The sequence below is a fragment of the Haliotis rubra genome, unplaced genomic scaffold, assembly GCF_003918875.1.
Source record: "Haliotis rubra isolate DU_JTF1 unplaced genomic scaffold, ASM391887v1 Scf105, whole genome shotgun sequence".
Taxonomy (NCBI): Eukaryota; Metazoa; Mollusca; class Gastropoda; order Lepetellida; family Haliotidae; genus Haliotis; species Haliotis rubra.
The window spans coordinates 239,451-257,024 of record NW_025764948.1 but is presented as its reverse complement, the minus strand read 5'-3'; the positions used below and the strand labels follow the sequence as shown (position 1 = coordinate 257,024).

Below are 17,574 nucleotides of genomic sequence, written 5' to 3'. Positions count from 1 at the left end.
TAAATGCTAATATAAAATTGTCACGCCTCAAGATTAACTCTGTGTCACCTTGCTAATTTAAGAGCAGTTAATCCTCTCACCCTTCAGAGAATGCCGGCTTGTAACCCTTGTTTCATGTTAGGGCACGCAAGCCCACTCGGTAAAATGCGCGTGTAAACATACTGACAGGTGCTCAGCCATCCGGATATACGAGAAAAAAATGCATATGATTTACCATTTGGTATGTGAAAATGACCGTCCGGTTACGGAAACCGGATTTCCGGTTAAGTGAGTAGTTTTACAACGTTGTGAATTCGTTTTAATGAATTTTCGTTCGGAAGGCGAGTTTTCCGGATATCTGAGGTTCGGATAAACGGGGCACGACTGCATTAGCAATGTTCTCATTAACCAGGATCCTATTACCTAAAACGGGGTGATGAGGAGTTGTTGTTTTAACAATGTGTGGTAGTATTGGGATGTGGAAGTTTTGGGATATAACCCAGTTAACTGGTAGCTTTCAACTGAAACTCTATAACCACTAACTAAACAATGATGCTAATCAACTAACATTCAGCTTCTCATTCTAAACAGTGTAGATGGTGTAACATATATTTGCAGGGCTCGATTTAAGAAATGTTAATCTACTTGCACCAGGTGCAACCTAAGATAAAAAACTAGTTGCACCAGCCAAATTTCAGTTGCACTGTTTTTATTGTAATATATGTAATGAAAGAAATATGCTATTGAATTATTTAGATGTTTTATTCAGAAGTTTACCCACTTATCATTACACAGATTAGGCCAAAAACATTCATTGATTGGACCAATTAATTCTCTCGCCTTCTTGTTATTTGCATATGTCTGGCCTGATTTAATTCCAAGTATTTCTAAAAGTTCAAGCCTTTTGGGGAAATCTGTAAATGTTCTTTTCATTTTTTGCTATCCAGTATGCTACCATAAATAAAATCTTCATGGTGTTAACCTGATTTTCTTGCATTTTTTTCCAGTGGCAAAACTGATTTATTTTTGTGCTAGTTGTGGGGCCTCAGATCTGAGTTGAGCCTCGATCACTAGTTTGATGGATTACTATCACACTTAATCTTATAGACTTGCACCCACTCCTAAAAGAATTACTTCCGCTTTTATCATACTTTTGACAAGTGACACAAGACATGCCATTTTCAATCTCATCATAATGCAACCAATCCCCGTTTTCTCCATTCCTCTCTACATTTGTAAGTCTAAAATATTTTAGCATTGCATGTGGTTTGATTTACGTTTGTCTCTAATTTGCGTTTCAATTCAGCATATGTAGTTTTATCACCGGGCCTCGAACTGCCACACGCATCGGCAATGTTAATGGAATCACTGGTGTTCGTCGTTCTGGCACGTTTCTCAGTTTCCGAGTTTTGTTAACCACTTTTGTAGGCTACTTGACTTGATTTCTTCAGAAAAAATGTTATAATGTTTGCCTGTTGTTTACTTTTGCTACCCATGGTTATTTGCATTCGGTTTGGATAATTCAAGTGGACAGGAGGCTTAGCGTTTCACACAGCCATGTGTGATAAAGATGTCAGCTATCACATAAAATGATAGTGTAGTGTGTTCACATGTCAGAGGTTTCAGTGCACATAAACATATTTCCGTGAAGTACCTCTGAAACCATAGCAACAAAGCCACATAGCTGATCCCTGTTTACAAAAGCTGTCATAGCTGAGAGGTGTCAATAAATAGCAATGTTTTGGTTCCATAACTATTCAAAGTTTAGAAGAAAAATGAGGTGACATAATTATGCTTATAATGTTAGATTTATTGTTGATTTATTTCTCAAAAACTGACTTGCACCTGGTGCAAGTTAGACTAATAACTAGGTTGCACTTTGTAATGTCGGTTTGCACCAGTGCAGGTAACAAAGCACTAAATCGAGCCCCGATTTGGGATTACACTTTCTCAGAAAAAGTACAGATTCCAGTACTTTTGTTAGGTTGTATCCCACCCAGAAATCAAATTCCCTCTCTCAAGAGTCAGGCCTCCAATCGCCAGCGTACCAAGTCAGCCATCTAATTGAGTGGCATCACTTCAAGTGTATCATGTATAATAATGTGCTGTGACTATGTACTATGCTATTATGATGTGCTATAACCATTTCAATATCTATCTATCTATTTATCTATCTATATACATGTAGCTGATTAAGATGTGGGAAGGAGCCAAGGGGCTGCAAGCAGGAGATGACTACCGATGTACCGGATCTCAATCCTTGACACACAACCCATAACAAAGGCATCAAACATTCATGAATATAAATACTTTATTCTCATAAGCACTTTTCACTTGCATTCGTGATCACATTTACAATGTCATCACCATCTGTGAGGGCACATTTGCTGGAAGTTCTGATCCATTAGGAGCAGTCTGCAGCTAGTCACTGGTCACCTGGCCAGAGAGGTCTCTTCAACAGGACAGAGATGTTCACCAGTCTTTAGTGTCATAGATCATTTCACATGACGAACATACATTCCTCATAAAGTAACAGATGTATCATCGTCGCCATAACAAATTACAAGTTAACATGACTGGAAGTGAGGCACCTCCAACATATTCGTCACATACTGAGCAGGACTGCCCAGAAGTATGTTGCATTACTATCTCCAAGTTATTGTCAAGTGTTAAAGCTGACAGTTGTGTTCGTGTTGACAGTTGTGCGATGTCTGTCACTGCTGGATCTGTGCCTCCATTGTCTTCAGCATCCATTCCGGTGCAGTCTGGGAGATCTTCTCAATGATGTGGTTCACCTGGAAACAAAGGCTCTGAATCTGCCGGTCCCAGGTGGGAAGTGTCTCTCGTGCTGTAGGAACACACACATGCATCAGCAAGTCATGAGAACAAGTTCATCCCTTAAACGTTAGTACAAACAAATTTAATTAAAACATGAAAGGTATGTTTTACTAGGGCCTGTGTTTCTTAGAAGCTTATGAAAGTTATGTACAATGATTTCTAAATGTATGTTAACTTTAACAGTAAACAAAGCCTCCATTCTTTGACACATGTCAGAATAGAAGTCTTTCATGCTATATCATCAATATCATGCAGTAATACATTTTGATGGCCACAGGAAGTACATCACAGGTACATCACAAATATTTGATACTAATTTTTGTTTCAGTAGATGCATCAAGAATGAGTGCGTGAGTGAGTTTAGTTTTACACCGCACTCAGCAATATTCTAGCTATATGGCAGTATTCTGTAAATAATCGAGTCTGCACCAGACAAGCCAGTGATTAACAGCATGAGCATCGACATGTGTCAATCAAGACAGCGAGCCTGACCACCCGATCCCGTTAGTCACCCCTTATGACAAGCATGGGTTACTGAAGACCAATTCTAACCCGGATCTTCATGGGTGGCATCAAGAATGTGGCAGTGCCATATTTGGATCTAAACGTCCCAGAAGATACAGGACATGTTATAAAATGATACATCACATGATATAAGGGTGACTCAGAGCATTCACTAACATTATAATTTAGCCTTACATCCTATAAATTGTTACAAGAAGAAAGAAAGAAAACCTAATTTTAAGATTTCTGTTACTAGAAAAAAAATCTGGATTGAGGAGTGGGGGCTTTATATGAAGAAAATACAACCTAGATGTACAATCATGGTCACTCAATGAAAAACACTTCAGCTCCCAATAACTGGTATATCGCAATCTGGATACCTGTATATACTGCAATACAATGTCTTTGCCAGTACCCTTCCCAAGCAAGTTACACTGGATTAAACTTTCAGCGGACTTCTGGATATGAATTAGATTTTTAACTTATGTTAACTTGGCCCAAAAAATGAAAATATGATGTTAAAAAAATGCAATACACCAGTATATCCCAGACATGTTGCAATATGAATTCAACAGTATTTCAGATTAATGGTATTGTGGTAATGCTGCGAACCTGTAATAGGATGTAACTGTACTACATCATGTTGTATTGTACAACCTACACAAGGTGGGGGCATGGGACAGCTGCTGATGTCAGGGAATAGTTATACACGAGTTAATGCATAACGAAGATGTACTGATGTGTTGATTTACCTTCAAAATGGACAATGGAGTCAATCTGGTCTATGTTCCCATTCATACGGCCTTCGGTGATCATCTGAGAGGCAATCTTTTCTGCCTGAATAAAAGGACAAAAAAACTCTACAGGTAAAAGTTCATCCACATTCTGCACTCAATAAGAAAACAATTACGTTTTAAAGGTGAGGAATGGTGTGTGTAGTGATCACACTTGAACAACTAGCAGGAAGATCTATCAGTTCAAGGTGTCTTGTGTTGACCCACAGCTTGTCAACATTATGGTGGCTTGGAGAAGTTATGTCTAGCAAAGTGTCCGCACAAACAATTTACATCAACATCAACAATTACAGTAACAGTTTTTGCTGAGGTCTTGCCTTTGATAATAATCCAAACCAGTCTACTGTACTTTAATGTTTAGTCCTTTTAATAATTACTGGGCAATGATACATCTGTCTACTGGAGTGAGAGAAGGAACAATTCAGTGACATCCCAACAAATGAAACTTGGTCAGCCCAGAAATCCCTTTTCTAACCAATTACTGTTTGGGATGTCTACCGAAGCTTAGCTAAACCATAGGTGGGAATCATCAAGACATACTTTCTGCTCTAAAGGGTTCCAATGGTTGGTGTGATGAGATGGTGGTGCACTAACTAGTTAAAGATGTCAGGGCCAAGTTCAAAATTTCATTTGCAGATGCCACTAATATCAGGTAAACCACCTATGTTGGCCAAACATTTGAATTCTTGAAGAATGTTTTTTGATAAGTAGACCAAATTCACTATGACTTATGTTTTTCTGCTCATTAGTGCGAGCTGCACCAAGTTCATTGAGGGTGGTGGGTGGAGTTTGATGTCAACATTTACTTGACTTCCTGTAACTCTAGAAAGGATTTTGAAGGACATAAAGAAATGTTTAACAACAAGAAGACAAAGTCATCAAAATCCCCCGCAATGGCAAAATACTCTTCATGATTATGTCTACGAGTTATGATTATGTCAAATATTTAGGTGTGTATATAGAAAAGTGGAAGGAGAGTATTGAAAGGTTTTTAAAGTTCTGCTCCGGAAAAGAGCACTACCACCAATTTCAGTCTAAGTCGAACTTGTTACCATGGAAATGCCAAAACTATTTTATTCAGAATTCCAAAACTACCAAAAGGCAACCATGGAAATGCCAAAACTATTTTATTCAGAATTCCAAAACTACCAAAAGGCACCAGTACACCACCAGATCCATGTATGTGCCAAGTTTGGTGAAGAAATATTGAACGGTTTTAGAGTTCCGGAAAAGACAAATGTGCACGGACGGACGGACGGACGGACGGAGTCCATTTTAATACCCCCCGCAAAACGCGTTGCGGGGGATAACAACAACTGAATGTGTTCCTAAGATGGCCTCTTGTCAGACACCTACCTTCTGTGGAGGAATCTCCAGGAGGGAGCCCAGCTCTTCAAATGAAATGTTGTTATAAAGTTTACTAGCAGAGAGCAAGTTGTGTTCTATCACTGCTCGGTCCAAAATGGTTGACCCTGAAACAAACAAATACTTTGACAAATCAAATATATTCAGACAAGAAAACTGCATATGGCAAAACAAAATCACTCAACACAGACTGTCTGCTACCAACATAGCCCACCAAACACAGACTGTCTGCTTCCCTCCTATCACATGATCACTGACTGTCTGCTTCCCTCCTATCATGTGATCACTGTCTGCTATCTTCCTATCATGGGATCACTGACTGTCTGCTTCCCTCCTATCATGTGATCACTGACTGTCTGCTATCGTCCTATCATGTGATCACTGTCTGCTTTCTTCCTATCATGTGATCACTAACTGTCTGCTTCCCTCCTATCATGTGATCACTGTCTGCTATCTTCCTATCATGTGATCACTGACTGTCTGCTTTCTTCCTATCATGTGATCACTGACTGTCTGCTTTCTTCCTATCATGTGATCACTGTCTGCTATCTTCCTATCATGTGATCACTGACTGTCTGCTATCTTCCTATCATGTCATCATTGTCTACTTCCCTCCTGTTATGCAATCACTGACAGTCTGTAAAATTATCATGAGTGCCTGCTACCCTTCCACAATCTAAACACAGACCATCTGATTCCCTCATATTGTGTGGTCACTGACCGTCTGCTGTGATGGCTTTCTGGTGGGGTTGCAACAAGGCTTGAAAGTCCTGGAGGTCACTGCTGCGGATGATGCGATCTAAGTACCTGCATGACGGAAAACACACAATCAATGTGAAGGTGAGCCTACCCAACATGAGTCGGCTCCTGGTACCACCCGATATTCATCTATTACTATGAACAGTAACCATATTTCTGTTGTGCTGTGCTTAGTGTTGTGTCTGTTTAGTGGAGGTATTGTGATTACCTATACTGTTGACACTACATTGAGTGTTCCACTCATATACACATAAACATTGTTCCAAGAGATTCTCTGATCACTGGGTCTTGTAACAGCTATACTTAAGCATTTGTGAGCTACTCACTCCATATTTAGACCCTGAGCAAGTCTGGATGAATCTCATTGTTAGGTAATTAAACTCATATTTTAAGAACAAATTATGACAGGAATTAGTTGTGAAAAGAAACTACAAAAAATAGATATACTGAATATATCCCAGAGATGCTTCAACAACCTGTGGTTTCCAAAATAATGTTGGCAGCAATACTGGGTTGCTTTGTAAACTTACATAGCGGTACATTTCTTTGTGTCTGATCTGACTTCATGTATAAATTGTGGTATCGTGGAAGTATTACTGTGTGTGGTGTTAGGGAACAGCCACCTACTGTTTTGTGCAAATTGTGTGTGTGAATGACAGGTGCTACAGTAGAGAAACACAGTAACCATATTGATGAACACCTGGTGTCATCACTGATTTTCAGTGATGTAGTCAAATCATACAATGTCCAATCATAATAATGGAGCATGTTTTGGCATGTCCTTGAGACTGTTTATTCCTTCCGGTGTTTTGGATTACTCATAACTGACTGATATCAACTGACAGAGAGTGTTGGCAATTTGTTTAAGCATGACAACACATGTAATAGTTCACTGCATTATGTTCACTTATAATTTTTCATTACAAAATTTGAGATTTGTTTCTGCGTGTGTGTTTTTTTATAATCCTTAGGCTTTACTTTCTACAAAAACCAATGTGACTCACATCTTCTCAAGGATGTTGAAGGCTGGCAGCTGCTGACACCTCTCGTCCTTGAATAAAGTTGCCAGCATGCGGGATCTCTGCTGACCTGGAAAGAAACAGTCAAGTCTGTGAGACAGCTGGCCCACATACTTACATAACTTATACAAAATAACAGGAAGTGAATATTTGTTTGTTATTTAATGACACAGTCAGTAATATGACAGCTGTATAATTTCATTCTGAATTATACATAATCAAACATGGACCAGACAAATGTGTGACCAGAGACAATATAATAATCTATTATATGGTCTCTGGTGTGACTGATACAATGAACAACCCTCCTATGCCATTGGGACATACAATCAAACACACTAGGGATGATCCGGGTTACAGTTGGTCTTCAGCAACCCATGCTTGTCGTAAGAGGTCACTAATGGGATCGGGTGGTGCTGACTTGGTTGGCACATGTCATTGTATCCCAATGTAGATCGATGCTCATGATGTTGATTACTGGTTTGCCTTGTCAAGACTGGATTATTTACAGACCACCACCATATAGCTGGAATATTGCTGGGTGCAGCGTTATACAACAACCAACCTACTACAATCAACCAGGTCACTGAGAGTCACCATCTGATTCATTATTTTGCCTATTACAACAAAAATAGGTTATAGGGACCCATTGTTGAATCCCTACAGTGCTGAGGTTTTAACAGGAAAACTGAAATTTCTTGGTTAAATATTCAGCAAAAATGCAGTCATAAGATTTGACAGCCTGTAAATTGTTATCAACTCTGGAACAGACAGAACACTGGTTTATAGGGTGAACATTAACCTGCTATTGTTTGTGGTGTGATGATTCACACTGGCAAGCCAGGTCACATTGTTGGTGTTCCCAAATGGCTATCTTCCTTACAAACCTCACGCTACGGCTACCAATGTCAAATTTTTATACACTACTAAAAATAACACTTAAAATATAAATGAACATCCCATCAAAGATAGGAGGGAAAGATGTGGTTTGGCCTGGATCAATGTCAATGACCTGGATGGTTGGATTCTAGCTCATCCTTCCAGTCACTGGTTTGACATATCCACCCTTAAGTATTTACAAGCAGCCGTGATATAGCAAGAATATTGCTAAATGTGACATTAAACATTTACCTATTCCCACAGAAACTACACAGGGTAATATGTCTATTTCATGTACATTCCTGCATTACATATAGCACATTGCACTTAGTAATGAAGTCCTAACTGGCAACGAACGATGAAGCAGTAGCGTCGTCAGTATGCTTTGGCCAAACATGATGACCTCCACAACCCCGGTGAAATCTGATGTCCAATGATGGAATGGAGGGGTTAAAAGGTCTATCCAGCGGGCTGGAGTGCTGATTTTTGGCAACAAAATCCCAGTGCAAAACCAAAAACAAGGTCTTCAAGGAGGTCCAGAGATCTTCAGAGATTACCCTGGTGTTTGGTCCAGGAGAGAGGCTAGAGAGAGAGAGAGAGAGAGAGGGAGAGGGGAGAGAGAGGGAGAGAGAGAGAGAGAGAGAGAGAGAGAAAGAGAGGAGAGGCAGAGGTAGAGAGAGAGAGAGAGAGAGGGAGAGGGGAGGAGAGGGAGAGAGAGAGAGAGATATGGAAACTAATCTATGGCTAGGGTATCAACCGCATGAAGGTCGTCAGCTGTCTGTTATGTCTAGTGGCAAACCCAACTGCTGGGTTAGTAGTAGGAAACATTGCCCATGCAGTTTTCTGTTGGAGATGGGTGGTTTGGTTGTGATAGCACGTCAGCTAGGACGTTCCTGCACCTGGGGATGTGTCTCACTCTGGCCTGTATCAGGATCTGGTATGATAAAACAGAAGTGATAAAAGCCTTATTTGTTGATGAAGACTGAGTTAGTTGCTAGTCCTTGCAATATGTTGATGACTGACCAACACCAGGGATATTACTTGCTAGGAAATGGGCAATTGTACGTGCAATATGTAATCCAGGATAAGTTAAGAATGTCATTGGTCTACATCAACCCCATTACTAGATGTTTCCCTTGTTCCTAAGCCCATGAAGTAATGAAGTCCTGAAAAGAATCCTGCATCAGTTTTTAGAAATAATCCCTATCGCTTATCTTCTGATTGTTTCCTGTTCATCAATATCAGAAAACTTTTCATCAGAGAACCTTCATTATAGGCAATAGGTAAATAGACATGAGATAATGAAAAGTACCTGCTGAAGCCAGTATGGTACAGATGAGTGCATTCTTTAACGCTGTCAGCCTCTCTTGCTCTGCTACAATTGTCTTGTATGACAATTCATTGTATCGCTGGGCAGCCTCAATAAACTTTCTTCTGAAATCCAGTACTCGTGCATAACACGCCTGTAAACAATGAATACATGATTAGTCAGATTTTCAACTGTTAATTTTTTTTCTATAATTTCTGCTGTAATTCGTACTATTTGTCAGAATTTTGCCAGTTGACCTATTCTCAGTAATATCAGTATGTATAGAGATGTTAACACTTTTTACTAAATATATTATTGATTTGATTTGTCACTAAAATGAGAATACCCAGCCCCCAGAAAAGTTTTCACAAACACTGACAGAATATTGCTGACTGAAACATTATACAGGGATGCAATCTCAATTTGGAAAAGGACTTAGCAAGGGCCTTGATTAAACCCCAAGAAAATTAGGAAAGCTTTCTGAGGAAACTGAACGAAAGCAAACCCATTATGCAATTTATGGGAGGGATAAAATACCACCACCAGGGGGAAAAGTGTAAATACCCATCACCCGAAAGGGTGCAGAAACAGTCTAATCTCCAAAGCTCACTCAGCTAGAGAGTTCCGACTCTGCCCAGTGCGGAGAACTGACTGACCAAACCGAGCACGCTCGCTAGAGTGCGTGTTGAGTTGGCAGTGCTTAATGAACGTGCTACTGGCAAACAAGGATAAGTTGAGCACCGACCTGACAACTGACCCGTATTAGCATGTATGAATGCCGCCCACTGGCCCTTGCCATTGATAGCTAAGGGGCCCCAGGTTGTCCGCCATCAAGTGTAGTGTGATGGGTAAAGCAAGGCACAAGGCGTGTGCAGCTACACTCGGAATCAATTTCATCGTCATGCAACGCACGTGCACTAGCCTACATCTGCTCTATCTTTCACAAACCAAATGGGTTTGCTCATTGCCGTACACCGCCTACTTCTCGTAAACGAGTTCTCTGCGCCGGTCCAACTTTTCTTTGTTTGCCAGTAGGTTGACTCCAAATGACCGCTGAGCAGATCTTTTCAATGGTCAGGGCCGCAGCATATGCTTCAGAGGCTGCTACTGCCCTAACCGAATGAGCTTTTAAACCCTCTGGAGGAGATAAGCCCTTGTGGATTGACCCATGCAAATGGCTGAAACAAGCCACTGAGAGATGGTCTGCTTGCTTGCCGGAAGACCATCCTTCCCACTGCCGTAAAAGCAAAACAACTGATTATCCTTACGGATATCTTTAGCTCATTTGATATAGACCTTGAGAGTCTTGTGGACATCCAAGTCGTGAGCACGTCTAGGAGCGGTCCCCGACAAGGAAGGCTGAGAGAGAGCAGGGAGGTCAATAGGAGCCGTCTCGTCTCGTGGAAGGCGCTGTCTATCTTATCTTGTGAAAGACCGTCAGAAAGACCGGATCGATGGACATCGCATGAATGTCGCCAACCTATCTGCCACCACAAGAAATGCTCCCTTCCAACTTAACAGTTGGAGTGAAAGAGAAGACAGATTGTGAAAAAGAGGACCGGACAGCCAATTAAGGACAAATCCCAAGTAGGGCTGATCTGCTGGTTAGCGGGTCGGATCCTGTCCACCCCTGCTTGAAAACACAGCACCAACAACAGGTATCTGCATAGCAGGCTCATCTGTCCTTGTTTATCGAATCCTTCCGTGAAGCCAGAATTGTGTTTGCAAACGGTTCCTGGGATTTGGGTGTGGCGCTCCGTTCTGGGATAGAAGGTCCGGTTGGAAGGGTAATAGTACAGGAGGCTGCGCCAGAAAACTGAGGATTACCGGAAACCAAAGAGGTGCAAGTAGCAAAAGCAGTCGAGCTGGCTGGGTAGCTAGCTGCGAGAAGACCTTAGGGATCATCAGTATTGGTGGGAAGGCCCACAGTACCCTGTCCTTCCAATCGAAGGCGCCAGAGTCTAAAGCCCTCAGTTCGGGGATCGGAGAGCAGAACACTGGTATCTGGTTTGTCACTCCGGAGGCAAACAGATCCACCTGACACGACCCGTTCAACTGGGAGATAATCCCGAATATCTCCAGACTGAACATCCACTTGTGTGGGGCTAAGATGCATCTGGAGAGTGTGTCTGCTCAAACATTGTCCACCCGTGGAGATAAACAGGCATCACCTTACGTCATACTGGTCGCACCAAAGCAGGAACTGTCATGCCTCTTGAACGAGCGACATGGATACAGTGCCACCTTGCTTCAGGATATAAGTCATCACTGTCTGGTTGTCCATCTCGAGACGGACCACCTGATTCTGACCCTGCTCCACGAACCGTTCAAACACCAACCTGACTGCTCCCAATTCCAACACATTCATGTGTCTCCGACCAATGTCCGGACACTGACAGGTTGCTCAGAACACCTCCTCAACCCATGAGGGATACATCTGTTTGGATCGAGAGTGTCAGCATCTCTAGGGGGAGTCCCTTGTAGAGATATTCCCGACATTGATCCACCACTGAAGATGAGGAATCAACCACTCAGCCATGTTTCTTAGCAACTTGAGCCATGTCCTTGCTGAAACTCTGGGGGACTCAAGGAACTGAAGAGTTGTCTTCTGGACTTTGATGATGCGGTCTTGAGACTGGGAGACAAGGCCATGCTCGGAATTGAATCTCGCCCCAAGAAAGACCAGATCCTGCATCGAGTGTGTGTGGGGGTTTTTTGGGTTGTTTTTTTTCCCCCCACAGATATCGACCCCCGTCTGCAACAAATTGGTATAAAAGAACAATTCTGCGTGTCTGGTTTTACGCGCTCTTGGAGTAAAAAACCTAGACATATCCTGCATCCCTCATTGTCATGCCCCTCTTCCGCAAGACATAGGAGGCACAAGTCATGTGGATCTTGCGGGGGTAGGTTGGTCTGGCAAGTCAGGCAATGTTTGAAAGACAGCAAAAAGTCAACCAAACCTGGTAAGTGGTGTGTATATGTATGTAATGCATGTATGTATAACATTACACAAACATTACGTAAACAAGAATAAATTCATGCAAGGGCGTAAGGGCGATAATTATAATGTGAAGCAGAACATAAAAGCAAACACGGCAACACTGACTGAACATGTAAACATGTAGAAGAATGTATCATGCCGCTCGCCGCATCCGCCATCTTGACAAACATGTTGCTTGAAGTTGAGACTTTTGGCAAAGAGAATACAACACTAAATGCAACAGAAATTGCAGAAACGATCGAGCAATATTCAACTGGCAATATCGCTAAACAAACTGACAGAAGAAAATCATAGGTCGCGTAGCATCATCAAAACAAAAAAGCACAAGCTAGAAGCGATGACGTGTCACAAAACAAAATGTAATAAACATAATGTGATGTAATACACGCTACAACAATGCCTAATCGAAAGTGTATAAGCCTTTCCAGCGAAAACGTGCATAGGAATAAAACAGCACACATGTCTTAACTTGGTGAACGACAGCATAGAAAGTGATTAGCGAGGTTAGAATAACCTTCTCTTGGCTGTAAACCAAGTGAGGCTCTGCAGGGGTGGTTGAACAAGGCAAAAACCAGTTTTCTGTTTAGTAAAATTTTATTCAAAATATTGTTACAACTGTTGCAGGAATTTTTAAAGGACATAAAAATGCTAATAAGTACCCCAAGGAGGACCTTTTCTGAAAAAGAATAGGAGATGATATTGTTCCTCATCACCTTGTAGTGTATCTGGAGATGTTCGTTCTGCGTGTCAGCCTGGAGGAGAGATGCACGGTTGATGTACGCCTCTGCTTGCACAGGATCATCATCCTCCAGGTACAATCGGGCAATCTTCAGGTATGTCTCTAGCTTGTAGTCAGTGCTGTACTGCCTGAAAGTCACACGCAAATACATTATAGTCTGTTAGTGCATTTTGCTAACAGTACGAACTTACAATGAACTGAGGGTTTTCTAAGAGGCAACAACAGTAAAGTGGAAGCCTTGTTTGTTACTCTCTAATGTCAGCCTACTTCTGTCCAGTCTCCAGTGGAATTCCAACCAAGACGTTTGCTGCTTCCCTCCAGCACTGCTCCCGCTCGTAGATGTCTGCTAAGTGTTGTCTAATGGCTGCAACCTGCAGCATATAAACAACAAAGCTGTAAACAACCAAATAATCCAATTTGACAGTCCTTTGCAAATACCAACATAAACAAAAAAAAATTCATTCAGTGCATAATTATTGTATACTATAGATTCATAAAGAAAATATTTAAACTGTAGAGGATTTATGTGGAGAAAACCATTTAAATTACATGCCGGTAAAAGGAGATCATTTCAAATTTGTTTGTGTTTACCTGTTCTTCAAAAGATATGACTCTTGTGTGTATCTTGTCTAGTGTGTAGTGTGCCACCTGCTTTGCTATAGCATCTGGTAGCTTAGACAGCTGGGAGGTGAAATCTGACAGAATCTGCCGAGATATCACCAGGCTCACATTTTCATTCACCACTGCAATGACAAAATATGAAAGGTTCATTGCAAAGGTCAGTCTTTTCTGCTGGATTTGAATTTAACATAAATAAACATAATATTACAGTTACTTGTTTCTTAGGTTCCATTATCTTCACGATACACAACTGAAAACATACATGTAATGGGATTAGTACGGAATAAGAGCACGTATTCGAATGGGGTATCCTGGTCTTTACTCTCTACTTCTATAGTTATCAAATTGAAGGACCTTTTACATTGTTAACTTTGGGGTCATCTCAAGAATCCCTTGACTTTCATCCTTCATTTGAAAATTAAAATGTGCTTTGATATATATATATATATATATCTGAATTTTTTTTTTCAAAACTCCACTGAACACTGGTCCAGTAAACATTCCATATATATATATATCATAATCAGAGGTTGAAATTTATTTCAAAACTCCACTGGACACTATTCCAGTAAACTTTCAAAATCCACTTGACCAAATATTAATTTCACTTGACCACAATTAACAATTTGGTTTCTTTTGCAAATAATCTTTATCAGTTATAAACAACAGAACAGCTAATAATTTTTTAAGTTTTTAATCAATAAAACACCAATTAATGATCAGCTAATAAATGTATGAAATTTAGAGTATTTGACATCAATTATGATATTAAAAGTCTTTCTAAGAATACGCTAGGAAATAAAACATAGATGTTGGTTGGTAGCAATTGCAGTTTTATTTATTATATTTATTTCATCTTCAAAATACATATCAAAACATTTCAGTAGTCTGGCACTACTGTTCCACGGTAAAGTTTAATGTGGATATTTACTTGACCGACTGGAGAATTCCACTTGACCCAGGCGTCGGGCAATGGTATTTTTCAACCCCTGCATAATGCATTTGTAGAGCTCTTGATATCCACCTCAAAGATGCTAAGTGGCACTAGCTATGAATTGTTGCTAGAGACACAATGCTGAGCCTTCCACAAGTCTGTCAACGCTCTATGCGTCGTCGATGCACTGCTGTTCTCAATGCCGATGGTTGACATACCCGTTATTGAGCTTGTGACATGGTCGTTTGACCCCTCTCCTGCTTGTGGACTCGTGATGTCATTGTGATTGACTTTTCAATTGAAATTCTCCCGACTTGTTATGGTCTCATGATCCCTCCATTTAAGTTTATATGTACCTTTGACATTGTTATCGTACTTATCAACTGGGATAATATTTTGACAATGCACAGTTTTTTTATGTGGTTAGTATACAGGGTTCGAAATACCCCATGTATTAACGTGCCATGGCACGGTAAATATCGAAATGGCACAGATAAAAAATGTTCTTGGTGCCCTTATGGCATGCCTATTTTTTTAGAGACATAGCACACCTTTAGTCATTTATTCCCCAAAACAAAACACTTAAGCAAATGACAAACAAGCAAAAACATTTATTGACTTTATCGCCCAGGAAATCACTGGAATTATGATGGATGATGTAAAGAAATCTGGTTGTTTTTCCATTTAGAGTGTTGTGTTGTTCCATTTAGAGTGATAGTTTCGGTAAGTGAAGAGTAAATTGTGTATGTTGGACATATTGAAAAAAATGAACCTCTCACACGATTCTTAGCTATTAAAGGTGATGGGAAAGCAGAACAAATGTAACATAAGAAAGCCATCTTAAGCAGAAGACATATCAGTGATAACCAAAAACTGGTTACATTTGTTGTTTTCTGACAATAAATTTCAAAAGATCATCATCCTTGCTACAGTCATTGATTCTAAAAACATGTGGGCACACTTGATTTCTGAAAGGCACACCTAAAATATTTGCCTGGTGCCCTAAGGCACACTTAGAAAAAAAAGTATTTCTATCCCTGGTATATGTTGGATAGGATAGTTAAAGTGGAGAACTACAAAGCTAATATTTTTTTAGGTAGCAAAGGAGAGGGACAGCAATGGATGAGTAAAGCTGAAAACTCACAAGCTTCTACAAAGGCTTGCAGAGATGGGATCAAGTCAGCTCCACCAGTTTTCAATACAGCTTCAAGTATGGCTTTATATCTGAAAATGGAACAGTTATACTATATATACCTGAACCTTTTAAATGTCAGCTGAAGAGAAATTATGTCGTACTTCTTTTGGTTCTTTGCACTTTCATCAAAAGACAGACAAAAGATGGTAAGATTGCTGTTTACTGAGCGCAGCTACACAGTGCTATTAAATATTGCTATGGTTATTTGATCTTCAGATGCACTTGGGCTAACCTTATAGGGAAGGTTAGCCTCAAACCCTATCCTTATCAACTACATCACCTCTTCAACCAAAAGTTTAAAAATATTTATTCAAGGTCATCATGAGGTAAATGAGCAGTAATTATTGGTAAAGTCATGGCTTATCAACTAATTTACTGAAAGCTTGCAGTGCTATATTTCCATTTACCCAATGGAATTAAGGAAAGAAAAACAGTACCTGGAAAAGTCAAAACTATCCACAAGTTGTTCTTGCAAACAGTAACACAAATCAAAGGAAATCTTTATCAATAACAAAAACTGTGAGTAATGCACTTCTTTTAATTTCAATCAGCACTGTGTGGAGAATCAAACTCACTAAGCTTGCTTGAAGCTAAGTTTTGTTGATGAAACAATCTACACGTAATTAGCCAACTCACAATGGGTGATGGGTGCTATGACAAATAATCAGTGCTTGTTAACCAAGTGTTCAACACCAAATTGTTTACCTGTGACAGTAGCAATTTTCTCCACACACCTCAAAACTTGATTAAAAAAATGTAGATTTTCCTCAAATTGTACTAGATTTGTTCGATAAAAGAGAGAGCTGACAAAATACCCTACCCCACAACTAACCTTAAGGATCATAAAAGGGTGCCTAACATTCAGGATTGTGTCAGGGCATTTGATCAGTGGTGCCCTCTCCTAGGATAGTGAAGGGATGTTTGATCTGAAAGGGGTACCTGATCCAAATGATCTTAAAGCAATACAAAGGGCTGGAGACAGAATTAGGTGAAACATACCCAATACCAACAGAACTAACCCTGTGGAAAAGAGACATGCAAGGCCTGTGAAGAAAGAACCAGTCAGCAGTCTGAGCCAATCAGCGTTACTGTAATCTGCGCCTGGTAAACTAACTCTTGCACAAATATTGTCACAAATTATAGAGGACTACGACTGAAATTTGTGATCGACCGATCACAAATTGAGTCCAATCAAAAGCTGAACACATATCTCGTGTACATGTGTGTGAACGATGTCAAACCGAAAAATGACGGATACACGGGCAACTGTCAACGTTATGCATTGGTTCGTCCAGCGTCAACTTTAGTGTTAACAGTAGATTTACAGGCACTGACTGAAGCTGTGTGAAAATGAAATAATGATAATAACGTTTAATTATGAATTTCCGTATCTCTATAAGAACAATGAAATAAAATGACTACTTTTCAGTGACGTCCTTGTGAGAACCGCCGGCATGAGACAGATTTGCCAGCAGAGAAAGTTGTTGTTTCACAGGGGCAGCCATGTTCTTTGACACATTAGGATCGCATCAAAGTAAATAAAACATCTTTTACCATTGGTTGGATAACTAGTGGCCCCAACGAGCTGTACTTGGACGGGCGATTTTATGCCTAATCTTCCATTTTTATTTTAACAAT

At 40.3% G+C, this 17,574-nt stretch overlaps 1 protein-coding gene across 1 annotated transcript; it reads right to left on the bottom strand.

Annotated features, from left to right (window-relative positions):
- Nucleotides 1–2,272: 2,272 nt before the first annotated feature.
- On the bottom strand, nucleotides 2,273–17,494 carry LOC124275710 (COP9 signalosome complex subunit 4-like). Its single transcript, XM_046711352.1, has 11 exons — nucleotides 17,359–17,494; nucleotides 15,886–15,965; nucleotides 13,778–13,929; nucleotides 13,454–13,557; nucleotides 13,161–13,314; nucleotides 9,450–9,600; nucleotides 7,244–7,328; nucleotides 6,202–6,287; nucleotides 5,472–5,587; nucleotides 4,074–4,158; nucleotides 2,273–2,827 (listed from the first exon to the last, which is right to left on the bottom strand). The coding sequence occupies exons 1-11, from the start codon at nucleotides 17,439–17,441 to the stop codon at nucleotides 2,694–2,696; spliced, it is 1,230 nt and encodes a 409-aa protein (XP_046567308.1). The 5' UTR covers nucleotides 17,442–17,494; the 3' UTR covers nucleotides 2,273–2,693.
- Nucleotides 17,495–17,574: the final 80 nt, after the last annotated feature.